Consider the following 16,286-nt stretch of genomic DNA (forward strand, 5'->3'; position numbering starts at 1 on the left):
CACTTTAGCTAGTGATCTGTTGCTTTTAGCTCATTTTAACTTTAAGCCTATCTTAGCTTCTGCTGTGGTTCTTTTAACTTTAAAAACTCAGGTCCGGCTTCTTCAGGAGTCATTCAGCACTTGGCCTTGTCACAGAAAATTAAGGTTTTCTAGTGATTTTTACCTGAAGCATCTTTCTAGGAAAATAAATGAGTACAGCTGCATGTATGCTGTTAGATGTAGTGAGAAGTAAACACAGGTTATGTTAAAGTCGCCCTTTCAGAGATGATTGTGCTTTTTATATAACTTGTTTGCGCTTACAGTAAAGCCAGAACAATATATATTTCAGTTAGAATCCTGTATATCTTTACATTTGGAGTCCTCGATCTATCTTTATTTGTTTAATGTTGAAGGACTGGATGTTTATTTAACACTGTACCTTTAAATCAAGCTGGCTTCCAGTGCGCATGCGCAGACAGTGTTTAGTTTTCTCCAACCTGAAGAATTGTCTACTGTCGCTGCGCTAGCAGTACCATCGCTGCCAGTTGTCATGTTTTAGGAGAAAGGAGACTTTTTTTCCCCCCTCCCTGCTGTTGGAGTACAGAGGAGACGACACCAAACGCTGCTGGCAGTGAAAGCTTCGCTTGAGGACGCTGAAACCGGCGTGGACGCTGAGTATTTGGATTAACAACAGCTAAAGTGTTTGCTCACTTGCCCTCCCCAGTAACTAAGGCGAGAATAGCGGTCCAGCTCCCACATCACACCACCGACCCCATCCATGTTGACTGCGGCAGGCTGCTCTCACAGTCCGGGGGCTACGAACGCTGCCACCTCTTCTTTGTTCGCGTGTGGGCAAGCCGCGGTTCAGCCGGAGCCCGGGCTCGTCCCGACCCGACGACCATCGTGTGCTCCAGTTTTCAACCCAGGTTCAGTTTTGAGGGATTGTTAACGCATTAAAATGGCTGCTGAAACGGGGGGGAAAGGTCCTAAATGAGTGCGGTAACATCACGTTCACCCAGCCGAAAACAAAACGGCTAGCAGCGGGCTACTTTGGCTAACGAATTATGAAATAGCCGAACAAGTTAGATACTTGGAGAAAAAAAAAGCTTTTAATTGATGCTGGGATATAGAGAAGGTCCTAACAGCAAGAGGCAGGGTGAGGGGAAATTCTCCCACTTCGAAAAGCTTTAGTAAACAGTAGCTAACTCCATATTATAGCCATTTTACTTTCACTTGCGCCTTTTAAACAGGCTTAGCTGAGCCATGCCAAGCACTCGGCGAATAATACGTCGGACTTCGTTGTTATGAAGGAAATCTGAGTAGCCGAGGGTTGCTCCCAGAAGTCAGCGGATCTCAAGGCCCAGGTCTTGCGCTCGGCTCTGCTCGGAGGGAACACGACCGAAAAAGGATGGACCGAGGGGGCCAGCGCGAGCCGGGACTCTTCCCTCCCGGACCCAAGCTGGCCAGGGACACCAGCGACCCGAGGGGACTCAACAAATACTTGGTGGCGTACGTGTTGCTGTCCTTCGCGCTGCTCGCTCACGCCTCTCCGGCCAAGCCGTGCGACAAGAACTGCCTGTCGGGGAAGTGCGTCAACGGCTCGTGCGTCTGCGACCGAGGGTGGGTGGGCGACCTGTGCCAGCACTGCCAGGGCAGGTTCAGGTGAGTGGCCCGCTGAAACCTGGAGCACGTGACCCGAGGCGGTCAAAGCACGCTCGTGCCTCCTTTTTTTGTTTAAACAGCTGTCATCTACACACAGCTCCAGGAAATATGCAGTTGTGTTTCAGAAGAAGGTTTCACAAGCCCAAATGTGTCGACAGCAAAAAGTTTGACAGCTCTCTAAGACATAGTTTTTATTTTTATTTTTTATGTACAGTGCCTTAAAAAAGTATTCTTCTGTTGCTGGTCTAAGTCAGTCATGGTGAATTAGACATCTTCAATGTCAAAGTGAAATCAGATTTCTACAAAATAATTGCCAGTTAAGTAAAAATATGTAAAAGTAAGTGACTGCATAAATGTTTCCCGTTGAAGCGACTGTTCTTATTCAGCTCAGAAAAGTACTTATACTTTTCAGTAACTTTTTATTTGCGTTGTATATTCTAGTCTCTCCACTTTATGCATACACACACTTTGGCTAAAAAACCAGGGCAATGCGCTGTTTTATGAAATTAAAAATAAATTCAGTTATTTGGTTCTTAAAATTATGTGAAATGGTGACGCTGTGTTATGCCCAAGTTAAAAAAAAAGTCTCACAAACACACAAAATTTGTCCTTTTTTTAAAAAAAAAAAATCACAAGAAGTACCATTGTATGGCTTGCTTGTGATACACTTTAGTTTTATTTATATCTGTGTGTGCGTGTGTATCTGCACATATGATTAGACAGGTTTTCCCCCCTCCAAATATACTTATTCAATTTTTAACTGTTTCACAAATCAAGATGCATAGATAGCAAAATCCTCCATACATTAAACAAGACCTTTCAAACAACAACAGCAACGAAAAACCAATAAGGTGTCAAATAAGTAGTTTACAGTAAGGCGTTTATTTCGATACAAGTCGTTAGAATAGACCAATATATTGAGTTCCAGCCCAAAGTTTAGTTTGTGTGTCCTGATAAATATAATGCATCATAATAAAAAAATATATGTCATATTGATAATTAGGTCGATAAGGCCTTTGCTGTCATTTCCCCCTTGTAGGAAAAATTTAAAAAAAAGTTTTCCAATATCTTCTGGAAAGTGGAATAATAGCTTTATATTATAAAAGTAAGTTTGTCCAGGTCAGGGGAGTTTGATAATGGAGTTTATCAGGCTAGCCATGTTGAGTTTGGCTTGTAATAAGCAGTAGATTGTTATTTTCAGTTAAAGTTTATATGTGGTAGTTTATGATGGTCAGCAGAGAATAAAAGACTTGCGTGGTGCGAGGACTTCAGTAGTAGATCAGTTGTGGAGTGGCAAAAAGCCTGTCTGAAATCTGAAACTCCCATTTTAGACGAATCCACCCCAAGTGCCTAATGAAGACATACGTACACGTGTTAAATAAGTGTCATCCCAACATCCCAGCACTTTATTCATTGTCTGTGGAAGCGTCCACAAACTCAAACCTCTTTGGAAAGAAGTCCCGAATGTTCTTTTATACATCCCAGGTGTGAAAGATTAATCTACGTCCAGCACTGTGTATTCTGGGAATTTGTCCAGCTGAGCGTAGGCTAAACAAGGTAAACAACGATCGCACAGTTCGTTAACTGCGTTAGCCGAGCGCGTCACTCGGTTACAGGACATAAACGCGGGGCGTTTTTGTTCAGTGTTTGGGTGTTGCGTTAGCGTCTGTGGTGAACTGCGGGTGCCAGAAGTTTTCATCATCGGATACGAAACTTGTTTTCAATTTGGCCGTCAGCATGACCTCATATCTCGTCTGAGCTATCCTCATTTTTACTGCGCGCAGCGGGACCTCCTGTACAAAAAGAGAATGGGAGCCGTTTTCTGATCTGCACAAAAAACAAATTTTCCAGACCAGTAAGACTGCTGTGCGCCTGCATATCGACTCCCAGGTCCCCCCATTATTTGCAGAAAATCTCAATAAAATCCCCAAACAAATAAATCATTTTGCTTTTGTGACAAGAGAAAGGTCTCAGTGGCTTTGAGCAAACATCTGTAATCCATTTGATTTAACATAAACCTTCTACTCTTGCAGATAAATAAAGGCTTATTCCTCTGGAGGAGGACTATATGTACTTTGATGTTTATCACAATAATAATAACTGGAAACCTCTGCATGAGGTGCAAAAGGTAAAGGTAAGGATGCAACAATAGAAGGAGAGTGAATAATGTTTAATAACAGCAGTGTTTACTTTAGCAGGAGCCTTTCCGTACATCTGAGTAGCGCCCAGCGGCTCAGAGGTAACTCGATCATAGTAACCATTGCTCAGTGTGTGTCTTGAGGCTCTGTGCCGGTTGTCATCGGGCATGTTGTTGTGGAATAACCTCTCATCAGCAGCGGACGAGCTGCTCAGCCGTGATGCGGAGGGAAACTTGAGCCCTCGGCGCACCCTCCAAAGCGGGGATCTTTTTCTCACAGTCGTGCGGAAATTCCATCTTTTACTAATTTATTTATCATGTGCATTGTGTTGTGGTGTAGTGTAGGAAAAGCACACAGGCTCAGAGTTCACCATGAAAAGTTAATTCCCTTAAGTGACGTTCAAGTCTCTTTTTTTTTTAACGTTGCCTCCTTTCTCTGGGCTTAAATCCTAAGGGTTCAACTCTGAGCGTTAGTCTTTTTAAAATGAAAACATCCTAACATCTTTAGTTTTTTTTTTTGTCTTTTGTTTTTATCTTGAGGTCAAGAATAAATTTGATCATGTGCATGCCATTAGATACTTTGGCAGCTACGATTTATCTCTAATCCATAAATCTGCGCGGTGAAAACAGTCGCATTATGAATCAGGGACCCAAAGGGAACACAGATGTGCTCCGGCTTTGACAGCTTGACATGTATTTGCGACGCTCACAAAATTTGATCTAGAAGCACCAGTTTGTCTTTACGTGACCGAACATATAAACATAGTTAAATCTGACAGATTCTGACTTTGTGGGCCGTATTTTTGACACCCGGACAAGTTTTACAAAATAAAAACAGCAGTTGCAAAACAGGAAATTCTTCACAGCATCATAAAAAGATGCCAGGCTTGGGTGAGACTTGGCATCAGAGTCATAAATGTTTGTTTAAATGCTGTCTGTCCTTCTGAGACACTGCTGCGGTATTTCATATGAAGAATAGTTTTGTTTCGAAGTAAGAGATGGTTGATAGTATGCTCTAGTTGCTTGGATCGAATCCCAAAATCATTTTTTGTTGTTTTTCTTTAACCATTAGAACCGAATGGATGCTGTTAAAAAGTTAAATAGTAAATCAACTGACTGCTCTTTAAAATAACTTAATGTTGCTTCAGTTTGAGTTTTGACCCTTTTTATAATTTTATGTTTAACAAGAGCCCATATCTCTTTTTCAGTTTGTGGTTTTATTTTCAAAGCCCTCATGCTTTACAAATAAAACGCTGGCGCGAGATGACTCCAGTCGGCGGCGCTGAGTAGGGTTTAATAAGTTAAAGATGAGACGCAGTTTATGACTGACTTTAGTTAATTTTACACACAGTGTTTAGAGATGTGTTTAAAAAGGAAGTCGGGTAATAAGTTCATGGATCTCCAGCTTGTGTGTGCCCAAAACAGACACCACTTCCATTAGAGTAGGAGGCACCTTTTTCTCAATGGGTGCAAATAAATCCAAACAGCTCAGCACTTCACTCTTATTACTGAGTCACTATAACCTCTCACTGGGGGTGTTAATGTTTCAGATTTTATTCCTTATTGTTATCAGTCTGTGTATGCCAGTTTAAGTCATTTAGATAATTTATTTTTTTAAAAATCTTTCAGATTGACAGAACCTTCAGGATACCTCACCGATGGTCCCATCAACTACAAGTACAAAACAAAGTGCACCTGGCTCATCGAAGCTTAGTAAGTACTGTCCCACTGAAGCTGAGCTTTTCCAACCAAATGTAATTACGGTGCGTTTAGTATTATTTAGAGTGATGCAGTCACACAGAGTGGCTCAGCAACTTTAAGGAAATAACCACACGTTGCTTGAATAGTAAAATATAAAGCTGAGGGTAACATTTTTCAAGGCTCAGCAGTGTGTCATTACATCCTCGTGAGGCAGGAAGAATCCGTTAACTGTTTGAGGCCGTTTAAAAAAAACAAAACTTTTTTTCTTTTGACCAGGATGATAAATTACCAACAGCATCCTGGAGTTTTTAGATAACTTTATGTTTAAAAACTAAGAGTATTTCCTTGGATTAGGATTGTAGCTAGAGAAATTGCGTTTTCTGTGCCGAATGACTTTGTTGAAATCTGCTGGAGAAGCTTAAAACTGAGCTTATAGCACTAAAAGTTGCGAAACACTAAAAGTAGCGTAAGAAGACAAAAACGGAGGAAGTACACTGAAGCAGATTCTAAAACGAACATTGTTTTGAAGGAAATGAAGTCATCTCAACAGCATTTCTTTGTGAAAAAGTATTTGTAACTAAAATATTTTGAATATGAGCTGAATGTTTTGACATATGAATAGCTAAAATAGCACAAGGTGTGCAGAAGTAAATTGCAAAAAAAGTAAGGAAATATAAAAAAAAACAAGAAAACAAAACTGTGAAATCTGGATTGGCATTTAGACAATTAGACTTAAAACAAAACAAAAACATATTCAGTGTTTCATTGCTGCTATTTTGAGTTCGTTATGTTAATAAAATGTATTAGTAACAAAGAACGTCTGTTTAAAAAGTCAGGCTTGAAAAAGTAAACGCACACATTCGTCGCATCAGGTCGCAGTTCGCTAAAAGCTATCGTTTGCTTCTGACTTAACCGGCTGGCATCCTGCTGTTGTGATGACCGGAACAATACGGGGGTTTTAACGTTCTTCCAAGTGACAGGAACCGTTTTGTTTTCCTTCCCTCAGCCCAAACGCCGTTCTGCGGTTGAGATTCAACCACTTCGCCACAGAGTGCAGTTGGGATCACATGTACGTCTATGATGGCGACTCGGTGTACGCTCCTCTGGTTGCTGTTTTCAGGTGAGAGCCTCCAGAGGGAGCGAATGGCTTTTATTTGAAGTTGGGTGTATTTTAGGCGATTTACTGAATTTAGACTCTGTAGTGTGTCGTAAGTGTGCTCATGTGTGAAACCTGTATTTGTTATGAACAACCATTAAATAAATCAATCATTGGCTCTTTCAGAGCACAATAGTTAGACATTTTTCTGGAAGTAGTAACTAGTGTGTGTTGCTGCTGTGACTGTATTGTACTGCTATGGGAGAGTTGTGGGTTTTATTTTTGGATGTTTAAAAGTTTCAAGAAAAATACATTGTCTTTTTCTGCGTCTTCCTACAGTGGCCTCATTGTTCCAGAGATACGAGGTAATGAGACGGTTCCTGAGGTGGAGACGACGTCAGGCTACGCACTATTACACTTTTTCAGCGACGCCGCCTATAACCTGACAGGATTTGAAATATTTTACTCGTGAGCATCGTCGGTTAAACATTGACCGAATTTGGACGGATGGCCTGCCGAGATGTTAAAAGCTAACCATGTTTTGTTTTATGTTTTTTTTCTCAGGATCAACTCTTGTCCCAATAACTGCTCTGGTCATGGGAAGTGCACCCCGGGAAACTCGGCTGCCAGCAGGGTGTACTGTGAGTGCGACAAGTACTGGAAAGGCGAGGCCTGTGACATCCCTTACTGCAGGAACAACTGCGGGAGCCCCGACCACGGCTACTGCGACCTCACCGGGGAGAAACTGTGCGTCTGTAATGACAGCTGGCAAGGTAAGAGGTGGCTTAGTACTCCAGAGTTAAAAGAGTTGGAAACATTTCTCAAGCTGTATATAACAGCGCATGTATTAAAACCATATTCAAAAAGCCTTTTTGACACATCTTACTAGGAGTGGGAGGTGAAGTCTATTTTTAGATACATCGCATTGTGGTACTGTTTGTCCTAGTGGAGTAACCGTAGCTTCCTGTGGTTGAAACATGTTCCAGTGCAAGCTGTGCGTTTTCATATTCTTTTTATCTTTTCTTTGCTGAACCCTAAATAATATGTACTTAAATAACAGCTGAATTTATAATAATATGACTGTCTTGAGTAATGACTTTGAAATGTTTGGTTTGTGTGTAGATTTCCAGTGATAAACACAATGCTAATCTTGTTAGCTTTTCTATAGCATTTTCTTTGTTAAGTTAGCATCTATGCTATTTGTTTATCATTAACCTGTGAATTAAAGGGTTTTTGATGTATGTTATTGTGCAGTCAATATTAGGCATAAAAATATTCAAATCAGTGTTAGTTATGTAAAAACTGTAAGGATTTAAGTGACTTTGAGAAGACCTACATTGTGCTGGATTGTAGCGTTTTCACATCTGCTGTTATTGTGGGATGTTTCTGGTCCAACGTGGTCCACCAACAGGGTTATTGTGGGCCATGTCTCTAAATATCAGCGGGACATCCTCTATAAACAGATCTAATTCACATCGTAAAGGACTTACTGACATCTCGGTACCACAGAAACCTGCCGAGGCTTAGCGTAGCCTGATTGGGTCAGGGATTTTTGCTTAAGGAAAAAGGAGGGATCCACTCAGTGTTAGGCTGGTGGTCATAATTCTGTGACTGACTGGTGTATATAAGACACCCATTGCTTACAGCTCATCATCTCAAATCGCTGATTGAGTGTTTGCAACATGCTTCCGTAGTCATTCATTATAAAAACATTTCCTCTCCCGCTTTCCCTCCTGTGACGGTTATGTTGGAAGACAGAATGAAACGGCATGTTATCAGGCAGGCAGGAACAGCTGTGTTGTGTTATGTCACACCATAATGCTGATTGGGAACATGTCAATAAGCCCTGTGAATGTGCCTTATTATTTTTCTCCAGCTGGAGAAAACCAAATGCTTCTGCATGATGAAACATGACAGCAGCACGAACAGGAGCTTGTACCTTTTCCTCCATGGTCTCCATTGAGACCGTTTGTTGTTTTGGCACCTCCTTGTCTGCCATTTTTGTTTAGGGTATGATGATGTAAGAGAGGCATGCAATTACAGTCAATAATTCCCAAGATATTAATGAGATAGAGCAGGAATGTTGCATGAAAAAGAAGAACGAACTGATAGATCTAGTCCTTAAACTAAAAATAACGCTCATATCGAGAGAATTCCAATCTTGCATTGTGTCTTTTGTGGGGTTTTTTTAACTTTCCTCTCCAGATGTAATTCCTTAATTTCTTGTCTCCACAGGCCCAGATTGCTCACTAACTGTACCTTCAACCGAGTCTTTCTGGGTTCTGCCCAGCGTCAAGCCTTTTGGCACCTCCCTCGCCCGAGCTTCCCACAAGGCCGTGGTGCAGGAAAAGACCATGTGGGTGGTGGGGGGATACACCTTCAACTACAGCTCATTTCAGATGATTCTCAAGTAAGTCACATTTACATACGTGTTTTTTTTTTCTTCTTCATAAAATTGAATAATTTGTGTTGTATGTCACTGCAAAAAAATAAAAAAATAAAAAACCTAAGGTATCTGAAGAGTTTAACGTTAATGTGGAGCATATTGGCGGGAAGGTTTCTGCTCGTTTCATTCAACATATATTGAACCAAGTGGAGTTCTATATAATTAGACCAAGACAGACTCCACAATGGAAAGACAGACATGAAAAGAAACCTAAAGAATTCACAGATAAACTATGTGCCATGTACAGACAAAATATGGTACATGATGGACACCGTACTGCTCTTTGTGGCTTGTTTGCTGTGTCTGGGAATGAGAACATAGGATCCCATTCAGATGTTTGTAGAAAACTGAAATTTGCCTGTGTGAAAAGAGCTTGGAAAGAATGAAACCAGCAGACAGGCACAGGAAGCTTCTGTGTGGATACAAGAAAAGCTCTGGGGCTGGTTTTGTTTCCTGTTTGCGTCTAATGTATGCTCAGATTTACCAGAACTTGTTTATTTCGGAGATTTGTTGTGTTTGCATGCGCTGTCACGAAGTTTTCTCCCCACTGCAGATGAATTTTTTTTTTTTTACAGCGTTATCTCGTGTTTGCCATCAGAGCGTGCACGAGCCACTTTGTAGACATATCAACGGAGAGACATCAACAAAATAGTGCCGGTGTCGACCTTGTTATCAGCCTTTTTTTTTTGCTTGTTTGCTCAAACATGCACAACGAATCACTGATCATAGTGAAGAAGGATTCTGTCTTTGGGTTGCAGTGGTTGGTAAAGTGATACGGCAAACATGTCAGTCTGAAACTATACTAGTAAACTATACTTTGTGGACATGTTATATAAATTCCAACCAAAACAAAGGAGGAAAAGCAAACTTTCCAAACTGCTGATTTTCCTCTTTTTTTTTCTCTGACAAGCTGCTCAGTGTTTGTTCCTCGCCAGGTGCTATCTTTCCCGTAGCTCCAGTAGCATCTTGTATAAATAACTGAGTGTTGATGTGGCCAGGTGGTCCTTTTCTTTTTGTGAATGGCTGCAAACCGGAAATTATGTGTGCTCATCACTGTGGAAAGCTTGTCGCTCAACAAAAGCACTATTTGAAGCTGGAAAACCCGAGCGTTGTCTTCAGCGTGACAGGTGCTGCTGTCTTTTATTTGCTTTGATTAAATCAGCAGACCATGTAGTAAACAAGCAGTCAGAGAGGCAAACTGATTTTGTTCTTTGCTATGTGTAATTTCATGGTGTACATAGGGGAGGGTTTAGTTAAACTGTGATGATCTTTTTTTTTTTTCTTCTTCTTCTTGTCTTTGTTTTCCAGCTACAACCTGGAGAGCGGCGTTTGGAACACAGTTCCCAGCAGTGGCGGCCCTGTGCCAAGATACGGCCACTCACTTGCTGCCCACCAGGTACACACAGATACCCACAGATATACTTAAACCCATCTGAGTGCAGCGTTTTGTTTTAAAAAAGAAACAAAAGAACGAATCAAGCTGCAGCTGGGTGAGAGAAAGAATTTGCCGCAGTGAGAGAGCAAAAATGTTTTATCAGAAAACGAGAAGCTTCACACAATTTAAAGAGGCAATTAGACATTTTCGCTCCGATCAGTGGTCCTAATTGAATAACAATAAATGCTTAAAGAGATCCTTTTCTTTTTGCCGCAGCCTCCACACTCTCTAGCAAAATCACGGTTTTTAAATTGAAATCCTGGCACGTTATCTTTTGCAGTTTTGAGTCGCCGTCAGCTGGTGGCACCTGGGGGAATATCCATCCAGGAGGTTCAGTCCTTCTGGCCCGCAAAGTGCAAAAATATATTTAAACTGCACGCGTTCCAATACATGAGTCAGTTTTAGCCCAGCTAAAAAAAAAAAAGAAGCTATAACTAGGGTTGGGCATTTTAAGCAAAAACACATTTTTTTTCTTTGAATATTACATACACAGCCCCTCATTCTTCTGTCTGTCCTCCTCCCCCATTTGTGTCCCCGGTCCACCTACTAGCTAACGCTCCAAACGTAAGACCAACTTGTAAAAAATTCACACTTCTCATCATGTGTTCTTAGTTCATCCTTTACTCATGGATGACTAATTATTACAGCACAAGTGTCAGCACAACAAACTGTTTAAAAGCAGAGAGCACACTCCTTACCAGCACTAATTCCAGCTTTCAATTTTATCATGTAGGGTTGTTGCCCGTTTCATTTTTTTTTAGCTTGGAAATGACCTCCTTCACACAGTTGGGGCTTGCAGTGAATTAAATTTTATTCACCCAGAGTCCTGCAGTTAAACCCTCTAATGAAATGGGAGGCTTCGGGTGCAGAGACGTGCCGCTGCTGCTAATCCTGCTAGCTGGGGAGAATTGCACGTGGAATATTTGAAAATCCTCGCCCGTCCCTATTAATAACGAGCCAATCGGAGAGTTCGCTCACAGCATGTGGTCAGGCCCGACTCAGACGCAGAAAAACGACAAACTGCTGAGAGATGAAAGGCATCAAGCGCCCCTGTCTTCCCAGTGAGCATAGACAAAAGTTTCAATTTTGATTCAAGTCATAGCTCTCATTTAGCCCTGAATATCTCCAGCCAAATCTGGAAAACGACTGTCTTATATTGTAGGGGGAACCATTTTGTAGGCGTGACTGGTTAGCTGAGCCTGATACAAGGAGAGCTGAATCTTGACTAAATGCCAAATGTCTATTTGAAGTCTGACTCAATTTAGACATCTACAGAACTTCCAGTAGACTGAACTTCGTTAGCCTAGATGATTTAGAAATCATTTGAATGTCTTCTTAAACCCTTAAATGCTCCCTGCCTTTGAGCCTTGAGTAGTGAGAGTGTACTTACTGAACTGGTGATTTGCTTTAAAAAATAAAAATAAAAAATGCTGCACTAGTATGTGCTGAGCTGAGTTACAAGTTCACATGAAAAGACCTGAAGGGAATAATATTAGCACCAATGAGCCGCGCAGTAATTAGCAGCGATATCATCGCCCCTAAAGTTAGTTTTCTGTTAGATCGTGTTGCAGTTGGAGCAGGAGGACACTCCAGATGTTTTAACTGATGAAAGATTTGCTCCATTAGCTTGTACCTAATGAAGCTACTCTCAAGAGAGAGTAGCTGTTGTCCTTTGTCGACACATTGCTTTTGATGCTTTTGTTTAATTCTATTTTTTTTCCCTGGCAGCAGAATTGAAGTAACTGTTCAAATGAATCCATAACATAAGAAATCGACTCTCTTCACCCGTCCTCAGGATAAAATCTACATGTTCGGCGGGAAACTGGAAGCCAGCTGGGGCAACGTGACAGACGAGCTGTGGACGTTCAATGTATCCAGCCGGACGTGGCAGCGGGGACACCCCGAGGTGGACTCGCAGGCTCAGGCGCAGATTTACGCCGTGGAGGGTCACACAGCGCACTGCGTCCAGCTGAGCAGCGGCGAGACCATCATGCTGGTCATCTTTGGCTTCTCCCCCATCTACAGCTACATCAGCAACGTTCAGGAGTACAACCTGAGTGAGTCACAGCTGGTTGCTGCAGAGGTCTTGTCTCTCATCACTTGTCTGAAAGTTGTTTTTGTGAACAAAAAAAGAAAAGTAAATAATTATTATGCCATTTAACCTTTATAGGGCTGTTAAAACAACATTCTTAAAGGTCACTTTTCATTGAATGTTTTCAACTTCATAAAAGTGTATTTTATTTATTTGTTAAAACTCTCCATGTTTTTTTTTTTCTTCTTAGAATCCAACAAATGGTTGGTGCCTGAGACAAAAGGAGCCATTCCTCAGGGAGGTTACGGCCACACCAGCACATACGACAGCGCCAGCGGCAGCATCTACGTCCACGGCGGCTACAAAGCCCTGCCAGCCAACAAATACGGCCTCGTCGACGACCTGTACCGATACGATGTGAACACGCGGACGTGGTAAGCCGCTGCGTCGCTCTCACACTTTGTTATGCTTCCCAGACTGTTGTGCTGGACTCTGACACACACGCTGTGCAAATGTCCCAGGTTCATTCTGAGAGAAAGCAGCTTTCCGAGGTACTTGCATTCGGCGGTGCTCCTCAGCGGCACGCTGCTCGTCTTTGGGGGCAACACGCATAATGACACATCACTCAGCAACGGGGCCAAGTGTTTCTCTGCTGACTTCCTTGCCTACGACATCGGTAAGACTCCTGCTGGGGTTTATGAATCTCATCTGGTCACTTTATTTCCTCTTTTTAGTTCATTTTATCTACACTGTTAAATATGCAGCATCGTGAAACAGTCATGTATGGAAATAATGTGCTTTTTTACAGTTAACTTCAACTTTATTAAACATTTTTTTGCTTTGATTAAAACGACTTTAGTCTTTTGCTTATCTTAGAGTTTCAAAATGACTTTTTGGTAAAAGCATCAAAGTAAAATATATATAATATTCAGGCTTCTAGTGCATTTTTTTCTCAATAATATTCACAAAATCAGACGTTTTGTAAAAATAATAAAAAAAATTGTGCAGTCCTTAGATGCTGCCTGCTTTATTACGTACAAATACAAACAAACTTCTTCTTCCCCCCCCAGCTTGCGATGAATGGAGGCTCCTGCCCAAGCCAGACCTGCACAGAGATGTCAATCGCTTTGGCCACTCAGCTGTCGTCAGCAATGGGTGAGTCTATTTCCTGGTGCTTCGCTCAGAGTAACTCACAACGGACAGATGCTTGTGAAAATTTAAAATTCTCACTCTGAGAAAGAATAAAAATCAATTTGCTCATCATACGTGTTTATAACTGCGTTAAAATCGTAACACTCAAGTAATCCTCTTAAGGGCTTCCTGATGTACAGGTCTCGTTTGCTTTATTTCAGACTCTATTCTTTCTGCTAATTTCTTTTTTGCCAGGTCCATGTATGTGTTTGGAGGCTTCTCCAGCGTGCTGCTCAACGACGTGCTCGTTTACCGACCGCCGAGCTGCCAGGCCTTCTCGACAGAGGAGGGCTGCGCGAAGGCCGGGCCCGGGGTTCGCTGCTTGTGGAGCAGGGGTCGCTGTCTCCCCTGGGAGCCCAGCATGGCCAACGGAAGCCTCACGCCTGCCCCATTCTGCCCCTCTAAACCTGGTGAGACTCAGGTTTTTCCATTTGCACCCTATATTTAAAAAATCGTACGTATTTAACCACATACATTACTGTCCCGCTGTTTTGTTTTTTTTTTGTCTCTGTGTGTCTTTTTAGCAACGGTGGATGAGTGGTGCTACAGGTTCTCAGACTGTGGGAGCTGCACAGCGAACACAAAAGGCTGCCAGTGGTGTGACGACAAGAAGTGCATCTCAGCTTCCAGCAACTGCACCTCTGTGAGTGTACCAACAGGGGGCAGCAGAGCCTTTCAAATCTCGTGTAGTTTGTTAAAATATACTCATTTTTCCTCAATAATTTCCTAAACTGTGCATATAAGGCTTTGTTATTAGTGATATTTACCTGGTTGTAGTCCTGTCCTTGTTGAAGAGTGAAATTTTCACAAATTGATTCTTTGCATTGTAACACAAATTGGGCTGATTCATTAGGTGAATGCAGACTTTCTCGCTTTTTTATTTTTACCCTGAAATTAAATCCGATTTTTCCACAATCCTCTTCTCTTTCCCTCTCCTTCTTGTTGCAGAATGTGAAGAACTTCACAATGTGTCCGGTGCGGAACGAGCAGGTGTGCAGCAAACTGGCGAACTGCAAGAGCTGCTCCCTGAATCTGAACTGTCACTGGGACCAGAATCACTCCCAGTGCCTCGCCTTGCCTGGTGAGCTGAACGGCGGATCCCGAAGCACATTAACGCGCACGGGGGGGACGTCTTTCTAAAGCTTCTGTTTTCTTCTCTTGCTGAGATGTGGACAGGTTTTAATCAAGATCGTTTGATTTGTGGAAAATTAAAGTTTTATGCTTTCTTTAAATTTTATTTATTGCTAAAAAACACTCCTATTTTCTCTGTCAAGGGAATATTTAGACAAAGATTCTGTGAATTTTCTCATCACAGTTTGGCTCACATAATTACACAAGATGATAATACAGCTAAAAGACAGCAGTAAGTATTTTAAAAAAAAGTGTTTTCAAGCTGTCATCTTGATGTTGTTTATCAGGGCTGCCAGTGCATTTAGTTTAGCTCTCAGCAACTACCTCCCACCCAGCCTGTTGCTGATGTGGACGCCAGCTGAATGCAAAGAAATAGCGCTGTCACTTTTATCCATAATTTTCAGCTCGTGACGACGAGTTGTCGCCTGAGGGGGAGCGCGGCGGGAGCTGCAAATAATATCTCTGTTTATATATGTGTGTGTGAATTTGTCATGCCTGAAAGGGACACACACACACACACAAAGAGCTTACATCTGAGACCAATAAATGCAAATAAGAAAGCAAAATTGTTGACATTTAAACACACTAAACCCTAAATCAGTTTTTTTTGTGACTTGTAATACTTGAAATGTTCCCTGTTTTTTTACCAGGGTGCAAAACATTTTGAAGCCCAGTATCTACTTTCACATTTTCTTCAAAAATACAAGCAGTATTAGAGTAGGTTTTCCTCTGAACTACCTCCTGATGGGCGATAACACGGATCCTGTTTGCCTCTTCCAGCCCAGCAGTGCAGCGACGGTTGGAGCCAGGTGGGCGACGCCTGCCTGAGGATCAACTCCAGCCGCGAGAGCTACGACAACGCCCAGCACTACTGCAAGAACCTGAACGGAAACATCGCCTCGCTCACCACCTTCAAACAAGTGCACTTTGTGCTCCAAGAGCTTAAGAAGCTCCAGGAAGAAGACAAGGTCAATATAAACAGGGGAAAATGGTGACACAGATATTCTGTGCAGTGTAGATTACACATTGTTTTTTTGCTCCTGATGAGCAGTTCTGTGCTTAAGGTAGCCGGCCACCTACACTTTAAAAAAGTGGCTACAACTCTGTCAGTTTTACAGATATTGAGATGAAGTTGATGTTGTAGTAGCTGAGAGTCATCCACAACACTCTGAGCGTGACAACTTGGGATATAGCATGAGATTGTACGTTGTTATTTTAAGGATTTTACCAAAACGGCTACAACTTTGTTATTTCTCAACATACGTTGGTCTTAACCAGGGGTCTCCAATCCTGGTCCTCGAGGGCCACCATCCTGCATGTTTTCTTTGTTTCCCTGCTCCAACACATCTGATTCAGTGGTTAAATTACCTCTTCATGTTCTGCAGAAGCCTGTTAATCACCCATTGATTCAAATCAGGTGTGTTGGAGCAGAGAAACGAGTAAAACCTGCAGGATGGTGGCCCTCGAGGACCAGGG

At 42.0% G+C, this 16,286-nt stretch overlaps 1 protein-coding gene across 1 annotated transcript in view; it reads left to right on the forward strand.

The window, feature by feature from the left end:
* Positions 1 to 474: 474 nt before the first annotated feature.
* atrnl1b (attractin-like 1b) overlaps positions 475 to 16,286 on the forward strand; it is a 66,421-nt gene continuing 50,609 nt past the window's right edge. The window contains exons 1-15 of the mRNA XM_017439044.2: positions 475 to 1,641; positions 5,408 to 5,491; positions 6,486 to 6,599; positions 6,915 to 7,043; positions 7,140 to 7,348; positions 8,811 to 8,985; positions 10,330 to 10,417; positions 12,252 to 12,513; positions 12,739 to 12,922; positions 13,010 to 13,164; positions 13,559 to 13,643; positions 13,875 to 14,089; positions 14,204 to 14,322; positions 14,628 to 14,760; positions 15,591 to 15,778. Coding sequence (XP_017294533.1) covers positions 1,388 to 1,641; positions 5,408 to 5,491; positions 6,486 to 6,599; positions 6,915 to 7,043; positions 7,140 to 7,348; positions 8,811 to 8,985; positions 10,330 to 10,417; positions 12,252 to 12,513; positions 12,739 to 12,922; positions 13,010 to 13,164; positions 13,559 to 13,643; positions 13,875 to 14,089; positions 14,204 to 14,322; positions 14,628 to 14,760; positions 15,591 to 15,778 — 2,394 coding nt within the window. The 5' untranslated portion in view covers positions 475 to 1,387. The remainder of the gene's footprint in view (positions 1,642 to 5,407; positions 5,492 to 6,485; positions 6,600 to 6,914; positions 7,044 to 7,139; positions 7,349 to 8,810; positions 8,986 to 10,329; positions 10,418 to 12,251; positions 12,514 to 12,738; positions 12,923 to 13,009; positions 13,165 to 13,558; positions 13,644 to 13,874; positions 14,090 to 14,203; positions 14,323 to 14,627; positions 14,761 to 15,590; positions 15,779 to 16,286) is intronic.

This window comes from Kryptolebias marmoratus, linkage group LG17, assembly GCF_001649575.2.
Source record: "Kryptolebias marmoratus isolate JLee-2015 linkage group LG17, ASM164957v2, whole genome shotgun sequence".
NCBI classification, from domain to species: domain Eukaryota; kingdom Metazoa; phylum Chordata; class Actinopteri; order Cyprinodontiformes; family Rivulidae; genus Kryptolebias; species Kryptolebias marmoratus.